This window comes from Amia ocellicauda, chromosome 20 (genome assembly GCF_036373705.1).
Source record: "Amia ocellicauda isolate fAmiCal2 chromosome 20, fAmiCal2.hap1, whole genome shotgun sequence".
NCBI lineage: Eukaryota > Metazoa > Chordata > Actinopteri > Amiiformes > Amiidae > Amia > Amia ocellicauda.
The window spans coordinates 13177842-13200108 of NC_089869.1; the positions used below are offsets into that span (position 1 = coordinate 13177842).

The following is a 22267-nucleotide window of genomic DNA, read 5'->3' on the forward strand; positions in this document are numbered from 1 at the left end:
GAAAAAGCACCTATTTCCAAAGCTGTTAATTCTTAATCACTTGTTAAAAGTTTGTTTCAATATTCACTTGGTGCATATTCAAGATTGTTTAACTGAAAGCTACAATAATAAATGTTAATCTGAAATGCAGCTTCCCCCACACTGAACACAGCACTCATTTTGCTACTTACACTGTATGTCCTGCTATTTGTACTTCTGGACAAGCACAATTTGAGTTTGTTCTACATACATAATCTCTTTATATCACCTACCTGTGTGTTGCAGTTTTGACACATATTTAAATATTTTATGATTTATTCTTTATTTCAAATTATTCAGGTCAATTTGGCAGTAAAATAGATCAATCCAGATGTGATGCATGTCACTTTTATGGATTTACAATACCAGTAATGTCAGACTGTTCAGACGTTAATATTTACCTCTAGAAGAGCTTTTGAACTCCAAAAACTTTTCATTTTTCCTCAACAATGACCAAATGTCATTTTCAAACCTTACCCAGTGTGTCTCATTGAGACTTCAGTGGAGTTTTACCTTCTCAAGTACATAAGGGTACAGAATACAAACTGCGAATCGGCTGTAAAATATGTCCATATTAAACGCCTGTCCAACTCGGTTTTGGTCAATAAAAATCACTAGCGTCTCTGTTCAAATATAATCATAATAAATTGAAAAAGATGTTGGATTCCTCCAATTCAAACTTCTTACTTGAAAGTGCACTTTAATTGGCCAAAACGCACCGTGACTGGTTGCCTACTTGCAGGATGGCTTCTGAAGGTCTCCTTGGCTCTCTCCACTAGTTGCATTTAGTAACTCTGGCTGCTGCTCACTCCAGACTTCCTCTGGGCATCGGAGCGTGGTGTTCTGAGCAATCTGCAGGGAGGGAGTGTTATGTTAACAGCACTGGGAAAGCTGCCAATAACAACAGATTTATTGAAATAGAAAGGAAGAAAAAAAAACATTTTTTTTTTCTTTGGCCAAGTGGAAGCACCAGTAGTTGGAATTGCAGTAGTTGTTTCTGAGGGTTGTGGCTTACGAACACCTTTTGAGTTTGTGTTAGTGAGCTGATGACCATGGACTCGCAGAGAGAACTTGGTCATTGTAGAGAGACTTTGTAAGATATACTATACCATTGGTTGCAGTCAGTACATTATTTATAGTGCATTGTTTTGTGAATTGCATGACACACATTTCTCAAAGAAACTATCAACAGACTTTGCATTCATCATTATCAGTTAACCTTCTAACACAGTTTATTTTGACTCATTGGTGAAAGGGAAATTAAGACAACAGCCACATGTTCTCCATAACGTTCACTTTATGGCCATCTGCTTCTCTTCATGTTTCTCCATCAGAAAGAAGTATTGTAGCTAGGGCAATTGCTGCTGTCAATGTTAATCCTGAAGACTTAAAGGAGGGTCAGAAGCCAACAGGGGTCGTTGTTGTGTAGAGAGCTGAGAAACCCCTGGCCGATGCCAAGCCCAAGGGGAATCATGGACACAGTTGACCATTAGGTGGGACAGATTGGAATATGTCTGGGTTGTGTGGTCCAGCCTGCTCTCAGAGTAAAGACTTTGACCGGTTAAGTCACTTAGGAGCCCCTGATCTTTATCACATTGAAATGTCTTAGATTTGAGTTTGTACTTCTATCCATGCTTTTATAAATGAACTGTTTTCTTGTTTTTTTGAAGTTAACATATTTTGACCTAGCTTTCCTCAACTTGATGCAGCTGGTCCTTTTCATATCTAAGCAAATTAATTAATTTCATGATTCCATTTCATTATATTTTCTGTATTAGGGATTAACTAAAAGATGATGAGATTTTAAAATAATAACTGAAGCATTTAATTGTTTAATTACGTAATTGAATTCAGTTACATTTTGTCTTACGATGCATACAATGATTCAGATGTCTTTACTTATTGAAATATGACTTGTATTTGTATTGCGGATTGTATAAATGCATACTTTATATGCAATCAGCCTACATAAACTTATAATATACATTTGAATTGCAGGGATTAAAATTACGTTTGTTCTTTTACCCCTTAGATAAAAAAATTTTTGATTTTCCACTTTGGTAGCTATTACCTTATAATAAACTGGCAATACTGCATCTCAGGCTTTCCTGATTGACTTGTTGTGGTCCGCAGACTGCACACAGTACAATTTCTTAGCGGATGTCTTTAAATATCTTCTCTGCTGGTGTTCCAGCCATTTGAGTTGTCTTCTTTGTATAGTGGTGAACTTATCTCTTCCTTCTGCTGTGATCAGTATTAATTTCATACCCTGTCAGTAGTTCTTACTCTTTGAATGATATGGAAACAGCTGAGGTCAAAGCTATGGATTTATTTATTTATTTTGCTCTCAATGTTATCATCCAAGTCTCACTACCATACAGAAATGTGGAGATAAAAATAGTGAGGTACCTTTTACAAATACTAATCGTCATGTTACTTGGGGGAAGTAAGGTCTGTAAGGACTTAGGGAGGTTTACATTTTTTTTTGCCATTACTACTTTTGCAATTAAACAAAACTAAACAACTCAGTACAACTCTTAATAGCCACAACTTGCACCTTGTTAAAGCATCGCTCAGTAGGAGTGATATCCAAGACTCCTTTAGCCTGTTAGAGAGGACTGTGCCCTCTTATTAGAACTTCCTATGGGCTGTCTCCTGGCCTCCTCTGGTAGAACAAACCACAGATCCCAAGTCCCTCTCATGTAAAGCCCTTGCCGCAGTAGGGAGGATTGTGTTGCAGTCTTCACAGCCCTTATGCAGTCGACAGCATGTGCAGACAGCAGGGTTTAAGCAAACTATTTGAGAGTTGAATGTGGCAATCACAGGTAACCATAGTATGTCTGTTTTTGGTTTCTTCTCCAAACTCGGTAATTTTAGGTTTAAAGAAAAAAAGTCCACTAATGACATGTTGAGATCATATTGATACAGTGCACAGGAAAACAAATTAGAAGTGACAAGCTAATAAGCCCCTGTTGAAAGGGAATCCGAGACATGTCCATGACAAATTAAGGATTGCAATCAATGACTTGCCTTAGTATAAATATAGAAAAAGCACTTGAAATTTGATTTTTGTTTGTTGCCTACAAGGTCGTGTTTAATTGTGCACTTTATGGCCATTTTCGTCATATATATATAGTGTCTATACATACAATAGTGTTCCCTTTACTACCATTAAGCCAGCATTAAACAAGAAGGTATCAGACTACCTCCTGAGAAATTTTGTGATAGTATCTAATGCTTTTTTGACAGTGTAAAGACTTGCATAGTACTGACCAAGCATTATATAGGCACGTGCTATATTTGTCTGACAGCTGTTATCTTGCACTGAAATTTCTGCTGCTCACATGTAACACTTGTATGCATTTGTTACAAATTAGCAAAGTGTCTAATATATTATGAGGTCATGTTTTGCGAATAGTTTGCATGATATTGTAAACAACTCATTGTCAGGTGATCTAGACGTTACTGGTAATGAGCTGCAACATCAATATAACTTGACAAAATACTGCAATGATAAATAGTCAGATTTATAGAACCTATTATGTTTATCCACATCCAACTCGATTGTGAAACATTCATGAACGGAATACATTAGGTTGTGACAAATCTTTACAGTGGTATATATGCTTCAAGGATGGAAAGTTATACACCCATGTGCCACCTTAAAACTGGCACATTGTCTCTGTGAATATGGTATTACATGGATGGATGTGTTTTTATATGTAATATCTAATCCAGTGATGCATTCTAGCAAGAATTCCCATGACATCACATGGTCTAGGTCTACGGTTATCTGTTTTTCCTGTGTACATTTGAGTAATTTGCGGAATGGACAAAAAAATGAATTTTCTCAGAAGTCCATCCTTTCTAGGAACATTGTGGTGGAAAGAAGTTTTGGAATTGCGATGCTGTGCACCAAAGGCTGCCGCTGATCCTCTTGGCAGATATATTATATACAAAAGAAGCTCAAACGGCTTGCTTTAACCTCTGACCCTCAGATTACCCGAGATCGTTTTTAAAGGGATTTAGTGCTTATGGGAATGGATATCGGAGCTCTCTACAGGGGAAGAGGGAGGCTTCAACTGGGCTTGCTTGGTTAATGCATCCGATCTTGAGGCATCTGCTACAGCATTTAACTTCTCCGAGCCTTGCAGAAAAGAAGCTTGCTGAAAGCTCATTAAGACTGGAGGACACACCATAAGCAGTAGACAGACAAAAGAGTATGGACAGAGTGCAAAGATAGGATCCAAGGCACTGCATTTGAATAAAACTCAAACCGAGTTTCAGCCTAATACTTAATAACATTGTTAAACACTTCCAATTTAGTTCAAAATCCAATTCAAGTTCAATCCAGAAGCTCGAAAGGAAACTGGTTTAGTTGTAGTCTCCTTCTTTTGCACTTTTACTGTTTGTGATGCATTTCCTTCTTTGCTGCCCATTACGTGTGGACAAAGGTTCAAAATTGTATTTTATTTCCCCAGTCCTAATCCTAAATCCCAATATAGTGGTTCCCTGCTATAAAGAGGACTGTGTTTGTGCTCAGGCCCCCTGTTGGTATTTTGCTCTTTTCTCCCACTGATTCTCGGGTCTCTCCTACTCCTCCTACTCCAAGAAGTGTTTAAGAACTAATTAGCCCCATTAAATGGAGACACACATTTCCTTCTCCTTGTTTACCTTGGCTGGGTGTAATCACTGTCACTTTCTGCTTCATGTTCTTAATTGTGTAAACACAGCTCAAAAGACGTTGTTATTTTTTATTGGCCTCTCACCCTTTACCTCACCAACTCCCACCTTCTTTCTCATCAGCTCTGGCTTAATCACTCCCCTAGTTCTCTCTCTTTCTCTCTGTTTGGCAAGAACACTGTATTTGATTGAGATAAGGAAATGGTGGGGACTTTCAATTTCCTCTTTTTGTTTAAGTAAATAACAATAAAAATACAGAAGATTGAAACAACACTCCACTTCCAATTTGAAGAATAATGCATTTTGCAGTCCGATCAATGCAGTAATGTTTAACATAGCATGCTCTATGAATTTTGAACTATGACCTAGGAGTTTGAAATCCATCACTTGAATGTTTTCTACACTTTTTATGAGATCTCATGAGTACCACACATACAAAAAATAGTTATATAGAGTTGTCTTCTGTTAAAATACCACTACCAACTGGCAATTTCAAATCCAAATATGACCAAGTATTGTCTTTGTAATGTATTTTCCAAAAACTTTAAAGCATACGATTTATACATGGCTTCCAGTAAATAAATAAAGACTGAACAAAAATAAACAAAGTAGATGTTTTGAATCAAATATATATTTAAGGAATATAGCCTTCTTTTATAGCTTTTTTTAAGTGTCAAAGATTATTTTATAGGTTACTTGCATGTCCGGAAAGTCTTATTTCAGAAGACTAGAGGATCGGCAATGCCTTGAAGATATTAAAACCAGCACTTCGGGGGGTACATAAACCAGAATGTGTGTCTCCGAACACTACAGCTTCACAGCTTGGCAAGTTTTTGAATACTGACACCTACTAGAGTTGCACTTGTCCCTTTCTATAAAGGGAACTTTTAGACCTCCTGCTTAAACAACAATAAAAGCCAAATGATTCAAATTAAAACTGGACTGTTTTTTGTGTAAGATCTGGAAACCTTTATGCAGCTCTATACATTTAGGTTTCCCTACTTGAAAACAACAATCAGTATCAACCTCACTGGCAGCTCTGTGTCTGAGCTCTCACAATAATGTAAAGTTGGGACATTGACACAATCATAGCTCAGAAATCTTATCTGATCTGCAACATCGTTTAAAATCAAGTGATATAATAATCTGGGGCTATTCACTTAATGTTTAGTATTTTCAGTTATTTTATGATTTAATTATTGATTTCAATGCAAGGCAGCAGTGTGAGGGCACCTTTGAATCCCTGGACAGATCTTACAGGATTTCATACAAATCCCAATTTCTACAGAGAGTATTTCCTAGCATGTATGTTTATTACCCCTGTTCTAAAGTAGGCACTTAAAATCGGCAATTCCCAATGTTTTTTTCTATGCACATTTCTTCAAGGTCTCTTGTTTCAAGTGCTAAGAAATCTGAAATGTTAATTTCTAACTAGAGGTAATTGGTTTTCTAAATGGGAAACAGACTTAAATGGAGAAAATTCTTTGTCGATGAAAAATATTTCATAGGCTGCCACTCTTCCAACAGACTTGAAAAGCAATTAAAGGTAGAAGTCTCAGAGGTAATAAAGGGATCCTGACTGTTATCAGAGTTTCCTAGGGAGCTGAAAGCAGGTCCCTGTTCTTGGCTGCCTCAGAGATGGAGCAGCTATAGAATTGCTGGGATTCCATTGTTCTATTGGTCTCTGATTACCTTGGAATTCAGTCTGGGCACTATTTTCATTTTGAGTTCATTTTGGGCTGTGCAGAATCCATACGACTCCAGCCTCTTTCCTTCAGGGACCTGATCATTCTGCGTGGATTGGCCATCAGTTGCTCTTTTAATGAAAAAACCTGGCCGTGCCTAATGGAATGTGAAGAGGCAACAATATGGAGAAAGGAGGATCCTGGCTGTATAAAAGCAGGGGCGTAATTTTCATTTCAGATTTAGAACTATTCAGTTTATCCACTATTCGGCTCACAAATGCACAGTGTTGTCTTTACTGGTTGTGTTGTTAAACTGAATATGTAATTTATGGTGGTTAAGCTCATAGTATATCTATTGGACCCACAAGTCAGTTGAATCCTAGTGTTATCGTTCGCCTCCAAAAATGTAATTACCCTCCAGGTGACGGAGCGGTTGAACATTTGTGGACAGAGCGAAAAAAGACAGCTGTAATCTACAAGGACAAAAGTTGCATGTAATATCACCTTCACAATGTTAAGTGTTTACTAACAACTGAAGTTGTGATCTGTAGTTTGAAAAAGTGACTTTACCAGCTGTTTACCAACAGTGCCGTGCTATGACATTGAGAAAATGTAAACCTTTAAAACTGTGGAAAACAAAGAATCTGAACAGTTGGTTTACTCATCTCTGCATTTTATAGCCTTTGATGTCCTGAAGATAAACAAGATTATTAAGTGTTGTTTGGACCCCCAGTGCGGTGCTGATCTTGAAAGGGATGACCCCTGCATGGTAGTTAGCAAGATGTTTAGAGAACAAAAGGACACATGGACGGCACCAAGCTAGTGACTGCAGGTGTGAAATTGATGTGCAGAAATGTCACATCAGCTCCATATATCAGGAGGCAAAGATGCTATGTCCTCAGACTGGCCTCTTAACCTTAAGAGCTTTATTTTGCTTTCATGTCTGCCTGAGCAAGCAAGACGGTTCTGTGCTGGACCAGTTTTTAAAGTAGCGTTCATGGATAACTTTATGTAAATACTAAAATACAGAAAATGTAGTTATTATTCAGATCAGTGCTTGTATTGGAGTTATTTTAGCTGGAACAGTACAATATATTGACACTATTCTGATAAAATTCTGACACTAGGTGTTTAGGAGAGATGCTTTGATAGGTTAGACTATTTTTATTGCTTTTATTGCGTGCCTACTCTACTTCAGTTGAGCCGAGACTCTGTGGTGATCAAGGTAGGATCATTGTGCCCAGGCCAAAGTGTGGAATTCCATTAGATATGCAGAATGGCTGCAGATCCAGCTTCTGCTTATAAATATTCTAGAAATATCTAGTAGACAATTAGCTGTGACAAAATAATCTTCCTTTGTACTTATCTGTGCTCATGCATTCATTATTTCCTAAATGTATAATATGCAGCATTGTTGTCCTACATACAAGTTCAATATTTGTCACATTTTATTAGTCCTCATATAGAACTGACTTTTTAAAAGCCTACACTGCTCTTTACACAGTGAAATGTGTCAAAAATGGCTCCCCTCGCAAGGGGAGGAAAACCACTACACTTGAGCATTCAACATTAAGATCTTACAAGCTGGGCCCCCCTTGAAATGAGGAGACGTACAGAAACTCCTACAGTGCCGGAGTATTCAGGGGACCAAACTTGATATCATAATTTACTGTACGCCAGTATGGAAAGCATTCAAAGGCAGTACAATGTATCAGCAGCCTGTCAGGACACAGCAACTATAATCCAGGACTAACGATGGTCTGCTTTAAGACACAACAGACTACTTGTTTATCGACCATAAGTACTAGCAGAGCAGGATGTGACAAATTACACAAACCCATAATTGGATTGTAGCAAATCCTTCTGTGCATTAAAACTCCAGAAAACCTTAAAAAAAAAAATGAAAAGAAAATGTATCTGTCAGACTCCTTTGGTATTAAATGTTCTGTTACAGATTTATTTCCCATTTTCTTACAGATGCTTGCAAAGTATAATCAAACTAAGACTTTCAGCTCATTTTGAGAAATGTCTGTGATCAAAGTCCTCCCTTTGATATTGGGGTTGACAAGTGATTTTATTCATGCAGCTTTTGAATGCAGTTGACATATAATACATCGGGGAAGAGAAGTGGATTATGCCCGAAGATGAGCAGCTGAAATGTCTTTGTCCTCTGACACCATGTTAATTTGTGGCCTGTCAAAATAGTTGGCTGACCTCCCTGGCCTGCCGTTACATTGAAAGATGTGAGAAATAAACAAACACCTGTGTGTAGCAACAGGTTCACTTGACTGAAATGTATTAACTGTGCAAGCTCCCCTTAGTTCTATATTAGTGAATTAACTATTGTGGAAAGTACTTAGTCTATGGTGTTTTGATATTTTGTGGTTTTACTGCAGAAAAACTGCAGTTTTTTGTAGTACGTTCCTCGCGTTCTCTTATTATAATACATTTCTATCATTAATCATGAATATAATACTTTTTGGCACTGTCAGTTCTATGGTAATTGAGTATCTACTTCACATTTCAGCCCCAACTGATTAATCTCCAGAATACTGGTGCAAATATAGGATTCCCAAAAACCTACCCAGCAAGATGATTATGGAATGTGACAGATGGGTAAAGTCAGCCAACAGTTTTTTTTTTTTTTATTTCCATATGCAAGGATTTAAGAAATCATTCAATACAAAATGAAAACTGTATGGTGTTGTTACATAACTTATTTTAATTTGTACTAAAGGTAGCAAATAGGTATTTAGTGTAAAATAATTTCAACATTAAAGTACAAACAAAATATTTTTTTAATTGACTTAATGATAACAATAACTTAAGTGAATCTTGGCTTTCATAATCTTGTATGGATCATTTTTTGTGTGAATTGTATTTAGCTTGTTACTTGGGTTTGGCCTACATTGCAACAGATTTTGGCCAGCTTTTGTTTTTCTACACAATCTTTAAGGAAATGTGGTAGCTTCAGAATAAATTGTGCAAATTGTAACTGAGGCCCTGTCTCTTTCTTGAATATAAATTATGTATTGTGAAACTAATCTACTAATAATTTTCATTATTGAATGAAGAGTTGATAGGAGTTAGGGGAGTTTTTAGACCTATTTCCTAGCTGTTACTAATATTTAATCCTGGATGATTCCAAAGCACTTTGCAGCTAGAGGAGGGCCCACCGCTAATGTGGGTGGTAGTGTCTTATGTGATTAGTGGTGTGTGTTGAAGGGAGACGGACAGAGAAAGGAACCTCATAACCCAGTGAGCTGGACACTGCGGGAACCAGCAGCACTGGACAGACTGAAGGTGGACTGTGGTGGGGTTACTGAAACAGAATTAAATATCCTGTATTGGTAGAGGTTGCAATTGCAATGGTTTCATAACTGCTTTGTTCAGAGAAACTGACACCATGCTTTACCAGGGGTTCAGCTTGACTGATCTTAAAGGCTTCAGTTAACAATGAGATCTCAGTGTATGGTGCCCATCATATTGCCAAAATATACAGAAAAGCAGATGTTTCTCGAACCCATGGTGTTGCCTACTATTCTCAGTCTGTTAGAACTTCCTTTGTCAGTAAAACTTGTGGGATTTTAACCATGACCAGTGTAAGTGGGTCATGATTAAATGTTAGTCATCCTATTTGCTTGCATTTCACGTCAGTGGTTTTGAAGTCCAGGACTTAGAAGTGAGTAACAGTAGACCACCCTGAAGTATTGAAAATATTCACTCTAGAATATGTTAAACCTACCAAGAGGTGGTGGTCTTTTAAGCACTTGTACATACAGGTTATTCTAATTTTATTGGCATAAAAACTAACATTTCAATAATTATAATCAAATGTGCAAACTGAATAAAGTTATTGAGAATACATTTCCATCATCACCTCCTCTGCTGTCAGATGTGCACTTCAAAACAGTACACACAGTTCCCTTGTAGTTGTTTAACAAAACTTAAGTGTAGCATTTAAAATACCTTACAATGGTGTTGCCGAACAAAAATAATTTAATTTGAATTAAACATTGTTTTGTAACAGATGTAACAACTTTAGGATTTTAACAAATGTAAACTATACAAACAGCTCGCAAAGCATTACACTGTGTCCTGTAATTGTATTTAGTAAAAAAGACAAAATAAGCAAAGCCTCCTTTTCATTTAAATGAAAGGAGTATTCCCATCTTTCAAGAAAATGTTTTGCCTGAGGTCATGTATTCTGATCCTCACCGCTTTTGAGAGGTTAATTGAAGTGAATACAGGTCTGTCACTGCATAGGGGAAGAAAGGAGTTGGTATCCTTTTGAAGGTCAGGCTTTCTCAGTGTCCTGGAGCAACCTTCCTGCTGGACAAGATATTGCCCAGTGTCAACTTTCTGCTTTTACTTTCCCTTGGTTGTTTCCCTTGATTAGTGTTCTTAGTTGATTTTGACCTAATTGCTTTAAGAAATAGTATGTGACGCCTGTAAATCTTTTAAGTTTGGGGCAAAATAAATTATTTTAATTGTTCCCAAGGTATCAACATTCAAGAAGCAGGATTTCTAATTGGAGAAGGTTTGGAGGGGGCGGGGTGTATTCATAGAGAAACGCATGGGAATGATAATGAAAAGCATTTGTGGAAAGGGAGCTATAGAGTAGCTTTGCATCCCAGTAAAGTGGTAAGACTCCCCGAAATGCGCCCACCTAAAGTTGCAGTATGGAATTCAACACGTTGATTCACTTGCAAACCAATCTCAGAAAAATAGCCTGCAGCTGCATAATATTTTTAAAATCTGTACTGTAGAGTACGGCTGTTACCAGCAGCTTAAATACCATAGCAGTAACCAGTACTCTAGGACTAGTAATCCGCAGTAGCTCCCATTTCAAATTTCTGATAGTAGCAGTTCAGATTTCAGATAGATCCATGGGAGTCAGGTTAGGGCAGTGTGTCTTAAGTACAGTGTACTTTTGAATGTGGCCGTTCCCAGCTCAGTGGCCGCCCTCACAGTTTTGACCAGGCTGCATGCTGCTAAGAGAAACAGAGCTGGCCTCTTCTCACCATGAGCATGACGAGGCAGGACGGCCCCCAGTGACTCTCTGGAATGCGTTCTTATTCTTTCTCCTCCAATACTGTCACCGTGCCATGCGTTGTGGAGAGTACAGCTGTGCTCCAGGCACCAAAGCCAACAGTAATTCTACCTGCTGGTTTGTCTGCAAATAGCCGAGGACCGGGCAGTATCTGGGTAACAGTCTTTCCGTTTTCCCAGTTGGGTATTTTTAATTGTTTATTTTACTAGGAGTTTGATCCCTCCGAATGCATATGAGGGGCACCTGTAAAGATTCAGTTTGAAATTCAGAGTGGTCAAATAACCATATGCGATGATCTAGACCTACAGAATTGGCGTGAACCTTAATATTCTGTCAGTATTTAATATATGTCTGAGAGCCAGATGTCTCAAAGATCTAATAGTAAACGGTTCACTATCACTACCTCGTGTATTGCTTACATCTGGAAAGCGGGAGGCAGACAATTGAAACTAATGGTGCGTATTCCGTGAGGTTATTCCCGTCAGTATTCATTTCTATGTTCAACAGGATAAAAATGCCCGGTGTAAAAAAACAAAATAATTGCCAAGATGAAACATTACCACAAGATTAATAGCTGTGGCTTGCATATAATGACGTTACCTGAAATGGACAGTTTTATAAGCTTGATGGTGTGAATATAGGATATAGGTGGGCCCACGTTATGTAATTTACAAAACTAATAGTAAAATATTTTTGGCCTACATTCTGGTCCCTGACTTCTGTACAGGACATGCTTTGGGTGGGATCATTTTATAATCTTTTTTTTTTCCTACTGTAATACAACTCCTGTGAATCCATCTCCTTGTCTCAGATACCAGTCAACTAACATGAGACATTATTTTAAGCAGCAATGGAGAATCAAAGGGGAATTTGTTTTATGTCCTCGGCAGCAGTCCTTAACTAAGCAATATGGGTCAGTGAGCACAAGCGGGACATTTTACACGCTCCGTACCCTCACGGTTTAAATCTTGTTTGTTTTGTTTTCGGAGACGGACTACAGAACTTCCTTCCCATCACCTGAGGAGGAGATGTCTGTGGGTTTAAAGAATGCCTTTGGTTAATGGTGCTCTCAGCTGGTCTGTAGCTTCTGTTTGTAGTGTAGTCTGGTTTTCTCATCTGTTCTTCCCCCTCCCCAGGAAATTCAATCCGTTCATCTGCTTGTCATAAGTAGACTCGTCATCTTTCATCAGCCTTAATTTATATTTATATCCTGTTATTGACTAAATTATATATATTGCACCTTTTGTAAAAACTAAGGACAATGTTTTTCCTGAAATAAAAATGTAATAACTTAATCTTTCAATCTTAACACATTAAGCTCATGTGAAAGTCTGTGTAATATCCAAATAGATATCTATAATTCTGTAGTTTTTAGCTGATTTCATACTATTTATTTGAAACTGATGGAGATTATGATGTTTTGAACATGAAAAAAAACTGAGTGTGTTTGTAATCATGGATACACAAATAAATGCGCAAATATAATAAACATAAATAAGTAAACATACAAATACATGCTTAACCAATCAGCTTAGTCAATTTGGTGTTTGTCAATAAGCAGCAGCACATTTACTCAGATATAAACAGCCTTGTTTTGCTTTGCTATTTTTGATTTCTGTTCCAAATGTTTTTGGCAGTCATTGACTCAGAAATTGATGGCATCATGTGCTTGTATATATGTTAGAGCCTTGGTGTTCAAAATGTTTTGGCCAAATGTGAGATGACAAGATGACTATGTTACAAATAGCAGTATTAGTAAATACAAATTTAAAAAACAGCATGACTCAGACTATTCAAGACTGGTCCAGTGAAGAGTAAAAAAAACTTGGCTGACTTGGTAATCCATCCTTCATTTACCTGTGCTTACTTAGTCATCTATCTTCATACATGTATTTGTATTAATCTTCTTTACCATGCTGTGATTTTACTCCTGTTGAATGCTGACAAAGGTACATGACTATATGTATCGGCAGAAAGATGAAGCATCCAAGATCAGGGTTTTGAAATAAGAAAGAAAGAATATCCCAAGTCATACTAGCCTGATGTCAAAATATCAGTTATTAATCATAGCCCCACAACTGTTTTGTGTGTCGATAATAATCATCTTTGTTAAGCAGACCATGGCATCATCATATATCTTTATTGGGGCAGCTTATGTTGCACAAGAGCATTAAACTTTGCTCTTATTTAGAGGTTTGTTTACAGACGATTTACTTTGTTATTCTGAACACATTTATATTTTGCGTATTGAGTAATATAGGTGGTTTGTGTATTTTTGCCATTGCCGTATGGCTGAATATCCTCGGAGGATCAGGTCTCCTCTTACAGGACACAGGGTGGGTCTAGTTCCATTCCTACAGACTGGTCTGTTTATATCTAAGCGTGTTTCAGAGGGAGGGAAGGCATTATTTGAGAAATGCTGAAACTCTAGTGTGTCTGCGTTTGACTGCCAAACATACATTTAGATCATCTTTCTGTTCCTGGAGTTGGAAGAACACTTCAAGGGCTGAGCACACATTTGACTCTGATGGCAGGAGCATAGGCCTACTGAAAAGTACCTGGGCATGTAGGACAAGTACCTGTGCTGGCAATGACCCCGCGAACAATGCTGGGAGATGGCGTGGTTTTGCTGCAGACATCTGTATTTAAAAATGTAAAATATAACTCGGGTAGTGAGCTGTGGTATTCACAAAAGTTTCGACAGAGGCTCGATTACAGATGGACACGTGACGTTTTCCTCCAGGTGGTAAAATTGTCTCCTCATTATGAAAGTGAAAACTGTAGGCTGTCTACAATGCTTTTGGTCAGCCTACCACGTTGATATTTATTATGTTTATCCCTCTGTCTCTGTTTTACTAATTATCGAAAACAAAACTTTTAGCTTCGAATTATTTTAATGTCGGACTGGGTACGTTGTTCCTTGGCCAAGTGCCAAGTGCACAGATGGAAAAAGCATAGACCTTTCCTGATTTATTTCACAAATTCACTGCAGTCTATGTGCTGCTCTCCTGTTAAAGTAACTATGCCAAACTGAAACCCTCTCTTTGTAACACTATATTTGGGGCATCAATAGGAATGCCCCAGCACTTCTTTATACTAAAATTATACATTTTACCCATAGCAACTCTATAGGTGACCCCTTGTCTGCACTTTCATACCTATTCAGTTACTAATGTAAAAATCCAATCATATCTGGAGAGTGTGCCTTTGAGAGATGACCGAAGCAAATGTATTAATAATTTCTGGAGAATCCTATGCTTTTCTTGTGATAATATAGCTGCACTGGAGATTCATTATCTGGAGGCATATATAAGCGTAATTGCTATAGAAAGGTTTTCTGATAGGCTAATGATTTCCAGTGTAATTTTCCATTATTTCAATTCTTACCTTCAATTGCTAAATAGGGGTGAATCATTACTCCAATTACAATAGTTACAATAACATGTATCATTTGCTTTAACATGCAGAAAATGTATTTATCATATTTTTGTATTTGTTTGGTTAAAGATTGCTAAATCAGATCTGATATAAATGTGTACACAAACATGTATCCTTCCCCCTAGTTTGTTGTGTTGCAGGTCAGAGGAAGAATATGGTGCCTGCCTCCTTTTGTCTGCTGCTGTTCCAGAAATATGCTTTCAGGCCAATAGCTGGGTTTTGCCAGCAACAGTGATGTATTGTCTGACACGTGTTTGAAAAGATGCTTAATTGGCTTCCTCGAGTAACAGCCCACCACATGGGCAGGACATGCAGATGCAGCTGCTTGATGGACATTGTCCCACTTTAATCAAGGAAGGATGTGCCAGAAGTGGTGTCGTAAGCGGAAAGAAAACAAAAACGAGTCTGAGCCAGATAAGGCCATACCTCATGTAGGGAGAAGTTTCTCTGCCAATGATGCTGTTGGTTATGTTAAGCACACTGTGTGGGTCACAGCTGGCAGGGTAAATGAACAATTTCCTTGGCAAGAGAAGTGACACTCCCTTTTCTAGGGGACAGATGTGTCTGTGCAAACTAAATTTCCCTCTGTATCATGAAAAGTCATTTTGGTTTCTCTGTTGTATTTTAAGGAGAAGAAAAACATTTATTATATGTTATGTTTACTTAGTATGAGTACAGTTTCCTAATTTGACTCCTGTAAACCCCCAATCGTCAGGACACGTGTGGCCACTTCTCTTCCATTTCTGGCACACACACAAACATGCTTTGGTGTGATCTACAATGACAAATAATTAGGGTTGGGGAGTAATGGAACACAAGTAGTGGCGTTACATAATCAGGTTACAGAATTTTGAGACTTGCATTCCGGTTACAGTTACTCGTGTCAGACGAGTATTCTGATTACCAACACTTTTTAAAAGAGTAAGAGATTACTGATTACTTCTAGATCATTTACATGAAAGTGTATAAGTGTAAGGGAATCCAAAGGGGCCCATGTGGTTAGTATTTTGCAACATTGTTTTTTATTTACGCTCTAAAGCCATTCTAAAACATGCAGGCATAATGGAAACTGCTCAGCATCCCAGCTAGTAACACACAGTCCTACAACCTTGTGGCAAAATTGTGTTTTAGCAGGGATTTCACTTGTGGAAGTGAACAAAAGAGAGGCACAGAATATGTAACATTATATAGGATCTGTAACAAGTATGAAACTAATAGGAAAATGCAAATGAGAGACACTATTTATTATATTATTATTAAGTGCATAATAAGGACATTTGTGCTGTGTAGGCATGGTCAGGGCTTTGGACACCTGTGCATAGGGTTGTGGGTTCAAAACCAGGTGGATAATAAATAAATAATCCCAAAAATATTTTAAGAATTCCTGTAGGTGGTATAGGAGATAGTATCTGGGAGTCTGATTAATACTTGCTAGAAAAAGCAGAAGGGGAAGAAGTTATAAGCCTCTTCGTGTCTCCATGAGGACATATTTCTTGATAAAATCCCCAGCCAAGAGTGCAGTGGCTTAATTGCTTTGGCAGGTGTTGGATTCATCAGGTGTTAATGCGATCTCCTTTTGAACGCATTGACCTTCTGGTCCACTAGGAGCTCTGTGCTGAGGCCGAGGTTTTCTTCTTTCTTTTTTTTTAACCAGGTGAGCCAATAATGGCATATTTGGCTTAAATTTGGGCTTGATTTGTCTTGCTCTGGTAGTGTTGTCTCCCTAGATTTCTTACATAGCTTCTTTCCTGAAATATTGACAAAAGCATTGCAAAGAGCTTCCTAGTTCAGAATAAAGTGTCGAGAACCCTATTTAAAAGTAAGGTTAATTGCTATACCTGTATGATTTGCATGTTAAAGAAATATTTTATTCCCCCAAAAATCTTATTGGATATAAAATACAAAATAATATTTATCTTATGTTAACTACACTTCCTAGGAACTTAGTGTTTTTTTTTTTTTTTTTTTTGCCTTATACAGAACAATTCCAAACCCCAGAACTATGGTGTGCTCACAAAATTATTTCCACACTACTGTACTTATCTTAGCAGCACGTAGAGATTAACAACACGTAGATCAATCATTTTTGTGTAATTTGCTTTTAAAAATACTAGCACAATTTATTGTAAGAAGGGAAGCAATTACTTAATAATGTTAAATCACTGCCACGGATCTTGCCAATATTTCTTTGTGTTTTCAGTTGGAAGTGTGACAAGTATGCAACAGTGACTGGATTCCAGTGCAACTACACTTCAGTTGCTACTGTCTAAATTCTATTATTGTCAAACAAGCTTTACAAACCTAAATACAATTTATATACCTCTCCTGCAGCTACTTCATTTAAATGCATTTGAGTAAGAGACCCTTACTGAGGCCAGAGTGGAGTAGCAGTTTGCATTTTATAATGTATGCTTGCCCTCAGAGAGCAATTTGGGAGAATAATAGCAAAGTCAAGTTAATGGTGACTTTTCTGGCACAGAGACAATGTGGTCTTTGTCATTTTCTCCTGTAAAAAGCAAAGCACAATTATTTAATCTCTTGTTAAGTACTTTCTTGGTCCACAGACTGCTAGTGAAAATATTTGAATCTCTACTTAGCTTCTTTTTTTGTTGGTTATGACAGGGGCATATTGATTTTCCAGCAGCACAAGTATCTATTGTGAGGTCTGCACCATGATTTGGAACAGCAAGTAGGGACTATTTTCTTTCCTATTGTGTGAGATTCTTTTCATTCCTACAATTAGCTTCTTCAGAATGTATACCCCCCAAACCACTTTATAATTGCACTTAAAGGGAAACTGGTATGCTTCCTCAAATGATGGTCTTGAGTTGTGTTGCTTTAATGTATATCTAAGATATTTACCAGTCTTCCAGATATATTGTATCATAAGCAACATTTAAAACACTGCATGTAATCTATGGAAACTAACTACTTTCAAGGTGTAAGCATATTGAGTAAGAAATGTATCGGTTGACTACTGATTCGAGTTGCCGCAGGGAAGACAAGTATGGTGAATTTGTAGTTTTTCTGCTATCCAGGAGGTTAGGCTGTAACACATCCTGAAACCCTGAGATCTGACATTTTTTGGTCAGGTTTACATTTTTAAGTTTTTAATGTTGTGTATAGAACGTAATAGAATCGATTCCAGAAGAGTGGTTAACATCCTATTTATACTCTATTGCAGCACCTAAGATTACAGAAGACTATAATTTTAGGAACATGCCAGTTTCCTTTTAGACCTTGTGGTTAAAATGAAATATAAAAACTTAAAATTTCATAGTGATATGCTGTTAATATGTAATCCTCTGATTCGTTAGCTGTGATCGTATGTAATTTCTCTTGCACAACTTCATGATCCACAGCTTAGTTTTGAATGTATTACATATACACACGGCTCCGCCAGTCAGACGTCACACGTATTCACACAAATGGATGCAGCGTCCATTGTCTATTCCTTGCGGCCCTCACTTTTCAGTGCTAAGGAGAAGTGAACAGGGCTCTGGCTTTTATTGACACGGCATATTTGTTTTCAAGGAAAGCTGAGGCAAGTGAGTTCAGAAGATAATCGTTTCCATTAGAAAAAACACTGCTGCAAAACTGCAGTGAGAACAAGACTGCTGGGCGCAGCAGGGGATGCTACCAAAATCTTGTCATACCTCTCATGCTTTTCCAGGAAGCTACTCTTACATTGCCGCTGGGAGTGGATATATAAATAACAAGGGAGGAAACCAAAGAGGAGTACCCATACAATATCCTAAAGGGGTCACTGATATGGGCACTGTGAAGGGAGAGTTCCTCTGGGCCTGCCCTTATAGATGCTGTGTACACAACATTAGGTGGCTTCAGTGGACTTGTTTACAAAAGCTTCCTTACAAACTCACTCTGCTTCTTAGAAAACACTGATTTTTTTAATAATTTTTTGCACATAAAAAATAATAGTTTATTAAATAAGCCAACCAAATTAAGTTTATGCTTCCTGCTGTAATCCACATGCATTGATGCCAAATTAAAACACCTCTTGTGAAGATGCCATACAATCAAAATGGATGCAGATTGGCTGCCCAATTCTATTGATATCCAGAATGATTTAAAATAGGTTCTATTTTTATTCTATTAGTTCAACTTTGATAGTTTTCAAAATGTTAGAAATCTGGGTTTATTATTTTCAGGGGACCACATCATATGCTGCTGATTGGAAGTCATTTATTGCCCAATGGAAGTTGTCTGTGGTGGGCTTCCACTGTTATTTGATTTTCTTAATCAAATAAAGCTCTATTTGAGAAGGTATTTAAAAACAAAGTGTAGATTTATATACAGGAGTTGCCAAATGTGTGGCACAGGATGAGCAGAAACCGTTTACATTTTTCCATCTGTTATTTTAATTTCCTGAATGTCCTCCTCAAGCAACCAGGCTGGTGAATCCTTCAGTTCAAACCCCTGTGCCACATCTGTAAATGAGTCAATTAAACAATCTAAAGAGCCATTCAGGACCTATCAAAATCTGTGAGCATGAGAGCCTCACTCATAGACAGCTGCACATTAGGTATGTGTATATCCTGCCAAACAAGTTGGAAAGTAAACTGTGAGACAGAAGAAATGTTAGCCGATTATAACATATATTTTTTTATTTCTAAATGTGGTTGGCATTCATGTATTGGTTTTACATTTAGTTGAGGTAGGGCACAGAACTTTCATTCCATCCCAAGTGAAAAGTATTGAATTCATTCAGTCAACAGAAGAAATCTTTGTATGAAAATATAATATCAAAATTCAGAAAGGGACATGAAATCAGATTTATTCTATATTCTTATTTATTCTGTGCAGTGTGTATTCCTTGTGGATGTTGAAAGGCAATTACATCATATGGTGAAATGTATCAAATATCACAAAAATATTTGGAGAAGGGAATTTGTGCAACAATAGCTGCTCAGATGCGGTCTAAGCCATTTTAGTAGTGGGGCCTTCCATTGGGTAAACTTGTAGTGGAACAGTTGAAAATTCAACTAGAGGCAACATTTGTGATGAACTGTTGGCATGTCTAGACACATTTTTTGTTAGTAGAAGTACACAGATCCTCTATTAGGATTTTATTAGTTCCTCTCAGACGTCTGAGGTGTATGATGGCATATCAGATTTGTATAATAGTTGTCTTGGTGATACACCATATAGCCACAATTTTATTGGGAAGCTGAGTATATTCATATCAGTGGCGAGAAAGTTTCTATGGAAAATCAAGAAGGTTTGAGGAAATCTGTTCCTATAAAAAGTTGCCCGATGAGCTTGCAAAACAGAAATCTGATCAAGCACATTTGAATTACACTCAACGTCCTGAAGTTTTCATAAAGTTTTAGAAAATTTTATGTAGTACTGTTTCTTGTCTATTATTAGTATCAATACCCATGTTATACAAGTATTAGAACCACTTCCTGATGATTACTGCAAAATCCGTTTAAAACTAAGATGAGAAATGTCTTCCATGGTTTAAAGTCATAAAGAACATTGTTAATTTCTCTACCAAATCATCATTAGGCCCTAATTATCGTCTGGACAAACAGTGTTTACTGAAGTGTAATGTAGTGTAACCTAAAGCTGTGTTTGGCTTGAGACTTAGACTAGTGTAATCAAATTCTTCTCCAGCACTTACTGTACGGAAGTATGAAAGCTGATGCATCTGTCCAGAGCACTACAGTGTTTACAGGAGGAATCGGAGCAGGGGGAATGCGAGAGATCGGGGTATATTTTCAGCCTGGAATTCCGCAGGTTATTCCTGGATGTATATCACCAATGGCAAGCATCTCAGGATGGTATTCCCACTGCCTCTGAACTTACATTAAAATACATACATATCAGAGATCACTTATTTACTTAGGTCAAAGGTCACAATCCTATATAAACAATTAGAAAAGCCCATTGTAAGCCCATCATAGAAACTTATAGTTATTGCACAAGTCTTTAATCCTTATTCCAGAGGTGAAATAGCAATGTTGTTATCAGATTTCATAATGGTCCCAGGATAGGTTGGAGAAGTTCAGATTTTAACATGCATCACTATGTGAATGGCTTACTGGATGGTATCTTTGACTATTATAGTCACTGAAATACCAATGCTGATGTGTTTTAAAAATGTATTTAATGAGGCTGGATTTCTTAAATTTGATTCTCTTTCGTGCTAGACAGTTCAGATTTCTTTTCCCCATTGCCCTCAGACTGGACTTGCTGAAGTAGCCCCCCTCCCTCATACAACCAAAGAAACATTTAACCACAGCTTTCCTCCCGACTAAACGCTCACTTTTCCTTTTCGTCAAAGCAGAAATAAAATGCTCACCCATCATCCGTCCAAACGTTGAGCAAAATTGAACTAACACTTAAGTATTTATAAACTAATATGTGCAAGAGTGAAGAATGTTGATCACGTGCTGAAGTGAAAATGTTTCAGCAGACATTGCTATAGATATATATGTAAACCCTCCATCCAGCCTGCTTTTGAATGCAAGTTGTCCTTCGAAGCCCCGTGCTGCTCTTGTTGCAGAACCCAATGGCAGATCCAGTTTGCATCAGGAATTTTCCTCAGCACTTCTCCCCTCTTGTATGTCGAGGTGTAGGTTTTCTATTTGAACAGCAGGGCAGAAGAGTTATTGGACTCCACAATATTACACTTGGTGTAAAGCATGCCTGGGTGGCTTTAATTTATAGAGCTCTTGGCCCTCTGTGTTTGCTTTGCATGTGCATGAAATCGCATTCACTTTTTTACGGCTGCATGCCACGGAGAGGCAATATAAATATATATATAGTCATAGAATATTTTAGTAATAGGGGGCAATATCCCAATATCCCTTATTTTCAATACAGATGTACGAAAGGGGGGAAAAGGAAATTAAAGTGAATGTTGATGCAGTCCAGCTGTATTGCAGCATCCTTTTGTTATAACAAGAGGATGGTAATTACAAAAAAAGATAAAGGTGAGCTTTTGAAAGAAACAAAATACATTAAAAGTCTATTTAAATTACAATTTGTATAGGGTTTCTAAAACTGTTTGAATTTACAATAAAACTAAGTAATGCTGGGTCAAAAATATTGCTTCAAAGCTACTATAGATTATTTAAAGCCGACTACCATCAATTGAATTGTTCAGAGAGTGGAATGGAATGGATACCAAAGGATTAATAACACTTTACTCAGTGAAAGTTTGAGTTGATGTACATATCTTTTAATTCATGATTGAACTCTCATTCAGGACATCTAATGAAAGTATCTGGAAGGAGGTACTCTTGCATGGATAAAGGGATATTGCCTCACAGATTCTGTAGTCTAACCCTTGACTAACTGCTGGTTATTTTCAAACCAGGACCTCCAGGAGCAAGGGGAAAGAGAGGTCGCAATGGTGATCCAG

At 37.5% G+C, this 22267-nt stretch overlaps 1 protein-coding gene across 1 annotated transcript in view; it reads left to right on the top strand.

Annotated features, from left to right (window-relative positions):
• LOC136716297 (collagen alpha-1(XXIII) chain) overlaps positions 1-22267 on the top strand; it is a 42371-nt gene that overhangs the window by 17558 nt on the left and 2546 nt on the right. Inside the window, exon 3 of the mRNA XM_066693898.1 lies at positions 22223-22267. Within this exon, the coding sequence (XP_066549995.1) occupies positions 22223-22267 (45 nt within the window). The remainder of the gene's footprint in view (positions 1-22222) is intronic.